The 8,301-nt window shown below is 39.8% G+C and overlaps 2 protein-coding genes across 2 annotated transcripts; both read right to left on the bottom strand.

Moving 5' to 3' along the window:
- Window positions 1-226: 226 nt before the first annotated feature.
- Window positions 227-1,144, bottom strand: LOC127495645 (olfactory receptor 51I2-like). The gene has a single exon (XM_051862590.1). It carries the CDS (start codon window positions 1,142-1,144, stop codon window positions 227-229), a length of 918 nt encoding a protein of 305 aa, XP_051718550.1.
- Window positions 1,145-5,045: 3,901 nt separating this feature from the next.
- LOC127495647 (putative gustatory receptor clone PTE03) lies at window positions 5,046-5,963 on the bottom strand. Its single transcript, XM_051862593.1, has one exon. The coding sequence runs from the start codon at window positions 5,961-5,963 to the stop codon at window positions 5,046-5,048; it is 918 nt and encodes a 305-aa protein (XP_051718553.1).
- Between the last annotated feature and the right edge of the window lie 2,338 nt (window positions 5,964-8,301).

Raw genomic sequence — 8,301 nt, forward strand, 5'->3', positions numbered from 1 at the left:
AGTCATAAATTGTAATTAATGCATGAACTATCAAACGTACTAACATGTAATTAAGGCTGCTGTTATTCATGCATGAATCCATAACGACTCCAACTGTAGTTAAGGATAGCTCTTCATCAGTCCATGATTAGTTCATGCCTTCAATAATCATTAGTTCATGTTGAATTAAGTATTAATTCAGGTATTGATTATTCATGTACCCTATTTATTATACTAGATAAATCATTTACCTGGATCCATTTATAAGACAGATAATTGTTTTACGAATATTGGGCAAGTTTACAGCATAAACAAGAGGGTTCAGGATGGGTGGTATAACAAGAAATTGAAGTGAAAGTAAAACTGACAGCCATATAGGAAGTTGTAAAGTCACAACCCGACTCAAAGTGACCTCAGAAATAATGGCAATTGAAAAATTCAAAAGGATCACAATGTGTGGAATACAAGTTTGATACGCTTTGCTCTTGAACTGTGCTGAGCTTCTTCGACAAATGATAAGAATTTTTACATAAGAATATAATATAAAACTTAATGGGATGATTACAGTTGTGATCAATATAAAAAAGCCCAAGACATTATTAACAGCAGTGTTTGCACAAGACAGTTTAACCATTTCAAAGTTGTGGCAGTACACCTTAAACAATTTGTTACCACACAATGTCAGTCTGGAAGTCAAAATAGCAGAAGTACCAAGAGAAATCATTGGATAAGTTAAGTTTATAAATATTAAAACAGTTAGATATCTTGGTGTAATTATGTTGTAATACTGCAAAGGTTTACTTATCGCAACAAATCTGTCAAATGCCATTAACATTAATATTGTATTTTCATTTGCTGCATACGTGAAAATGACATAAGACTGTAAGACACATGCTTCACGAGAGATTGAGTGTGTATCAGAAAGCAAGTCTGTCAGTACTCTTGGGAAAAAGCCAGCTGTTCCAAACACAGAGTTGACAGACAAACATGAAATCAGAATGTACATGGGCTGGTGTAAAGTCCTTTCCAGAAATATTGCAAGCACAATAATGGCATTAAATAGTGTGATAGCACAGTATAGAATAAATCCTAAACTGAAGAAAGCATATCTTATGTACCCAAGATTTTCAAATAACATGAAGTAAAAATATGTTCCATTTTCCATTTTCTGATAAGCAAAGATAGCCTTCAATGACCTGAGTTAAGACAACAGACATAGATCTTATGATTTATGCACATTTTAAACATGAGCAATATGTTATCAACTTTTGTTTTTGTCTATTCTACATATATACAGGTCGGATTTAGTAAGGTTCAATTTATTAGCTCATGATACCTTACCTTCTTCACGGTTACTGTGTGATATATTATCAGTTTAACAGTGTGCACGCAAAGTGTCGACAACTTTAAAATTAATTTTTCAATCAATATCAGGCAAAAATAAAATCAGTATCCTAAAAAGACATTGCACAATTTAAATACCTTCTCTAATACACCTTGAAACGACCACCAATGCTTCCTCTTTAATGTGCTAGAAGAACTGTGGGTTACCAGTACAGGTTAATTTTTTTATACATCTAACATGTCTCCGGAGCCTCCACTGATAGGCTTCTTTTGCATAGAAGCTTCCCTAGAAACTTATTAATTAATTAAATAAAAAATCATGGCAGACTTAAAATAGGCAGTTAAATTAGCTTATGCAACAGAACATACTGTAACAGCAAAGGAAAGCATGAATAATTTTATCACATTGGTAATTGGAATTCAGAAAATGTTTTTACTACAGCTTTTACATTTTTGCTTATAACACTGTTGACATGTCTCGATCATGAGTGGTAGCTCTGCTCAGGGTCTGTGGCAGGACCATCATCTCACTTGGCACATAAATCGCTTGGAGATGCTGGCAGTGTTTCACGCTCTGAAACACTTCCTCCCAGACCTCAGAGTCCATCATGGACTTGTTCATTCCGACAACACATCGGTGGTCTCATATATAAATCATCAGGGGGGTCTGAGGTTGCGCCCATTATACAAACTGGCTCATCAGATTTTCCTGTGGGCCCAAGGGAGACTGCCTTCTATCAGGGCATTTTACATCCCAGGGTACCTGAATCAAGGAGCAGACATCCTGTCGAGACAGGGGCCGAGGCCCAAGGAATGGAGACTTCACCCCGAGGTGGTGGAGCTCCTATGGGAGAACTTCAGTCGAGCCGAAGTGGACCTGTTCGCATCTCGAGAGACGACTCAGTGTCTACTATTGTTCTCAATGTCAAACCCAGCACTGTTTGGGCTGGACACCATGGTGCAGGCGTGGCCGAGGCTACATCTGTATGCATTTCCCCAATTGCTCTGCTTCCAGGAGTTCTGGAGCGAATTCGCCGGGATGGAGTCTATCTATTGCTAGTAGCCCCATTCTAGCCGGCCCGAGTATGGATCTCAGATCAAATGTCCGTTCTAGACGGTTCTCCTCTGGACATTCCCATCAGGAGGGACCTTCTTTCTCAGGCGAACGGGTCAATCCTTCACCGCCACCCAGAGTTCTGGAAACTGTGGGCCTGGCCTCTGAGGGGGCCCAGCTCATAAGTTCAGGTCTCTCACATGAGGTTGTTGAGACCATCCTCCACTCCAGAGCTTCTTCCACAAGGAAACTTTATGCCCTAAAGTGGAGATTATTCACTTCATGGTGTGGAAATCACCAGTGGGACCCAGTTAACTGCCCGGTGGGTGCAGTGCTGGACTTCCTGCAGGAAAGATTTTTTTTCTGCAGGGTTATCCCCCTCCACAATAAAGGTGTATGTGGCGGCCTTAGCTGCTTACCGCACTCCTTTGGGTGGTGTATCTTTGGGGAGACACCCTCTTATTACTTGTTTCTTTCATGGCACTTTGAGACTTAGACCTGCAGTCTGCATGAGGGTGCCGGCCTGGGATATGGCCATTGTTTTGCAAGGCCTCTCTGTGGCTCCCTCATGCCTGGAATTTGCTCCTGGTATGGTAAATCCTTTTTTTCACCCTAGGCCGGGTTATATTCCAAAGGTTCCTACTAATACTGTAAGACCTATCGTACTGCAGGCCTTCTGTCCTCCTCCCTACCAGATGTCAGACCAGGATAAACTGAATATGCTCTGCCCTGTGAGGGCTTTAGATGCGTATGTCCACAGAGCTGCCCTGTGGAGAAAATCAGAACAACTGTTCATTTGTTTCAGGCCACCTAGGAAAGGTTACCTTGCATCTAAGCAGAGGATGAGCAAGTGGGTGGTTGAGGCCATTTCACTTGCTTATGAGTTGGCTGGTCAGCCTTCACCTTTGGCTGTACGAGCCCACTCGACTAGGAGTATGGCCGCTTCTAAAGCGCTACTGTCAAGAGTTTCTCTCCAGAATGTTTGTGATGCAGTAGGCTGGTCTTCACCGCATACATTTGTGAGGTTCTATAAACTTAACCTCGGCAACACTCCAGGGGCGCAGGTGTTATGTGTTGTTAAAATCATAAAACAATGGTATATAATGGTATACAATGGTTTTTGCCTGTGTCGTGATCTTCAGTTAAAGTCTGGATACTGTCCAAGAGCTATGGAAACTTTTCATTTGGGCAACAAATTTAATTTAAGAGCTTTATAGCCTGGATCCCATGAATTGTGGATTTAATTGAACTAAATTATTAACAGCCTGCAATATAATGCAAAATGAATATTGTTTAACACATTCACTCATTTTGTCTCTCTTAATTCTCTTAAATTCAAAGGCCATAACCCCAGCAAAACATTAATGTGGTGGGCTGATTTTTTTTTCCCCAGTCCAGCTCTGATGATTCCCAAGAAAGAAGACTTTCTAATGGTGAAACTATTTAAAGTAAACTCATTAAGGCAGTTGTATGCTCAAAAGTTGTTGCTCTTTCTGGAAAGCTTAATCTGTTGTAAGCTGGGATATTTATATTTATATTGGCCTTCTTAATATTAAAATGGAATATACTCATTGTATCTCTGTGTGTTGAAGAATTTATTTTTTTTAATAAATGACCAATTGTTATTATTAATTTATATATTTATTTATTTATTTTGTTATTTATTTTTGTGGTAGAAAATATTGTGGCACGAAGATGCTACTATGAAGGGGGCCCTGGGTTTGCTATAGCCCCAGGGCCCTACATGTTCTTAATTCGGGCCTGGTTATATTTTAAGCTTTTATGAGCTGGATCATAGTTTCTGTAAAAAGCTGATGAAGAGTTTATTAACTTAATCTATATCTTCAGGACATGTAAAATATCCACATTTGCACACTAGTGTCTGTATTGGGTGCTTTAGTTGCAAAACTTAAATGAAAGAAACGTATCCAAGATGATGATGATGATGATAATAATGATTTAAACCAATATGTTCTATCATTACAGGTGGGAGAGAAATGCTGAATTTCTTTATTCATTTCTAACAGTGCTTGTTGCAAACAGCACCATAGACATAGAGAGCTTAAGAAAGCATTGTATAATTTAAAGGGGAGTCCCATGTGTCAATTTGTAACAAAAAAAAATAAGTAGCTTGATTCATCTTTGTGCTCATTTCTTGTTTCCGTCCAGAATGCAGGGAGACACACTAACCTTAGCACATATAGGGGACAGTCAGTTTCACAATATTGGATGTAAAGTGAATATAATAAAGAAATACTTGGTTAAAATATACACACACACACACATAGACACACATGTTTGGTTTTCATGTTTTGTGGGGACATTCCATAGAAAAAACGATTTTATATTGTACAAACTGTATATTCTATCTCCTAATGCTAACCCTACCCCTAATCCTACCCCTCACAGAAAATGTAGGAGCATAACACAAAGCAGTCTTTATTAAATCCACAATGGATAAACACAGGGAAATTGTAGGAGAACTCAGAATACTACCAGAACAAGTTAATGAGACAGGACAATGAGGAAACACAGGGCTTATAAATGCAGGGAGTTAATTTAACACAAAACACCTGCAGAGAATGATTAACTGATTTGTGATCTAGGTCTAGGAGACAAACTGGAACTCAGGCAGACACAAAGAGAAAAACAGAACATACATGTGACACTACCTGAAGGGGTTTATAAGACAAATAATTTTTTTGCGAATATCAGGCAGGTTTAAAGCATAAACAAGGGGGTTCAGGATGGGTGGTATAATAAGAAACTCAAGTGAAAGAAAAACTGACAGCCCTGTAGGAAGTTCTAAATTTACAATTCGACTCAAAGTGATATCAGAAATAACAGCAATTGAGAAATTCAAAAGGACCACTATGTGTGGAATACAAGTTTGAAACGCTTTACTCTTGAACTGTGGTGAGCTTTTTTGACAAATGATAAGAATTTTTACATAAGAATATAATATTAAACTTAAAGGTATTATAGGAGTTGTGATTAATATAAACAAGCCCAAAACATTATTAATTATTGTGTTTTCGCAAGAAAGCTTGACTACTTCATAGTTGTGGCAGTACACCTTAAATAATTTGTTACCACACATTTTCAATTTTGTAGTTAAAAAACCAGTAAAACTAAGTAAAATCATTGGATAAGCCAGGTTTACAACTACTGAAACAGTCAAAAACCTTGGTGTAATTATGTTGTGGTATCGTAAGGGTTTACAGATTGCAACAAATCTGTCAAATGCCATTATCATTAATATTATATATTCATTTGCGGCATACATGAAAATGACAATACACTGTAAGACACATGCTTCAAGAGAGATTGAGTGTGTATCAGATAGCAAGTCTGTCAGTACTCTTGGGAAAAAGCCAGCTGTTCCAAACAAAGAGTTGACAGACAAACACAAAATAAGAATGTACATGGGCTGGTGTAAAGTTCTTTCCAGAAATATTGCAAGCATAATAAGGACATTAAATAATATGATAGCACAGTACAGAATAAATCCTAAACTGAAGAAAGCATATCTTATGTACCCAAGATTTTCAAACAACATGAAGTAAAAATATGTCCCATTTTCCATTTTGCATTAGGCAGAGTTCCTTTATTGACCTGCAGAAGAAAGTACACAAAGTTTCTATCATTTTTAAACATCTTTAGCACTTTGCATTATTAACTTGAGATCATTAAGGTTAAATTTAATATTAGTTAATGCTTTAGTTATAACAATGAATATTAATTTCTGAATATTCTATTTCTACATGAAGTAGCATTAGTTGATGAATTATGAACAAACATGGATTATCAATGAACAGTAGTATATTATAAATAAATTCACAAAAATTTAGATTAATATTTGTTGTAAAGAATTGTGTATGCATAATCTTCAGGTTTATTTGGTTTAACAAAATACTTGTGAGATGTCACATCAGGCAAATATTTCTATACCTTAAAACACACATTACATAATTGAAATACCTTCTGTGATGCACCGTAAAATGACCATTGTTGCTCATTTAATGTGCGAGAGAAATCACTATACGTATTTTAGAAGAACTGTGGGTCATCATTATGCTAGTGTTCTTATAGCATCTAACATGTCTCAGGAGGCCTCTCTGCTTTTTTGCATAAAGAGCACAATCCCCTTTTAAACTTTTATCTTTTCATTTTTTTTTTTTTTTAGTGCCAATGCCAAATGCATACATTTTGGCAGAAGTATGTATTTTGATTGGAATTTTAATATTTCACCATAATTTCTTTCATAAATCTATTTTACACTATAGGTACACAAAAAGGTTACACGTAGGAGTTTGAAGGCATAAATTTCCTTAATGAAACCCAATAAAACTGCAATTATACTACGCTGTGTCAAGCGCTTTGGGAATGCCTCTGCTTGATTGCGTCGTGAAGCACATGTGAAATCAGTCCAATGGCGTGACGGAACGTCAAAGGCGGGTGACGTCATGACCAGGAAACTAAAGCACACAGAGTTAACTTCTGAAAAGTCGAAGTAAGATGGTCACAGGCATGCTGGGAGTATGGCAACGTGACGCAGTGTCTCGTTCCCTCTCAGGGATCCATGGTTACATATATAATCCGAGACGTTCCCTTTCAAGGGAACTCGTGCTGCATCAAGCACTTTGAGAACGAAATACCCACGCCACCATAAAAACAAGTGCCTGTCTGTGTGAAATCGGATGCGCACACTAAGACATGAGCACTCATGACCCCCGGGGTCAAGGCCAAATCCAGGTTATAAAACCTAACGAAAGTGTGAGGCGAGGACCATCCTGCCGCATCACAGACCTCCTGGAGGGACACTCCAGAAAGCAAAGCCAAAGAGGCAGCCATACTCCGAGTAGAGTAGCCTCAACTATCTACTTGCTTAAGGTATGTTTAGATGCACGGTGCTCTTTACGCGGGGACCCAAAACAGACAAAAAGCTGAGGGCTCAAACGGAGCCAAAAAAAGGGCATCCAAAACTATGGCCAGTCGGAACTCTCTGACGTGCTGCAGGTCTCAGCCTCAATGTACCATGGAGGAAGCGAGTAACCCAGGGGTGTCTTCCCAAAGAAGCACCCTCCAAAGGAGTGTGGTAAGTCGCAATGGCCACCACATAAACATTTAGCGTAGACGGGGATAATCCTGAAGAGAACTTGTCTTGAAGGAACTCCAGAACTGTACCAACCGGGCAGTTAACAGGGTCCAACATACGATCTCTACACCATGACGAAAAACGTTCCATTTCAGGGAATATAGCCTCCTCGTGGAGGGAGCTCTGGACTGGAGTACCTCGATAGGTAGACCCGAATCTATAAGCTGGGCCCCCTCAGAGGCCACGCATACAGTTTCCACAACTCCAGGGTGGGGGTGAAGGATTGAGCCCCCCGCCTGTGAGAGCAGGTCCCTCCTGACTGGAATCTCGAAGGGAGAGTCGTCGAGGAGAGACATCAGGTCCGAAAACCAAACTCGGCCCGGCCAGAACGGGGCTATTAGCAACAACTGGACCCCGTCCTGGCGCACTCTCTCCAAAACTCCTGGAAGCAGAGCAATCGGGGGAAAGGCGTACAGACGCAGCCTCGGCCACGTCTATACCATCGCATCTAAACCCAGGGGGGCTGGATATGTGAGGGAGAAATACAATGGACAGTAAGTCGTCCCTCGAGACGCAAACAGATCCACTTCTGCTTTCCCGAAGCGTTCCCAAAAGAGCTCCACCATCTGCATTTTCCTACATAATGAGAAACGTCTCGGGTTACTTGTGTAACCCTGGTTCCCTGAATAGGGAGCGAGACGCTGCGTCGAGACACATTGGGAACGCTCCTGCGTGATTGCGTCATGAAGCACTTCTGAAATCGACTCAATGGCATGACGGAACGTCAGAGGCGGGTGACGTCACAGACCAGGAAACTATAAAGCAT

Source organism: Ctenopharyngodon idella, chromosome 15 (genome assembly GCF_019924925.1).
Source record: "Ctenopharyngodon idella isolate HZGC_01 chromosome 15, HZGC01, whole genome shotgun sequence".
Taxonomy (NCBI): domain Eukaryota; kingdom Metazoa; phylum Chordata; class Actinopteri; order Cypriniformes; family Xenocyprididae; genus Ctenopharyngodon; species Ctenopharyngodon idella.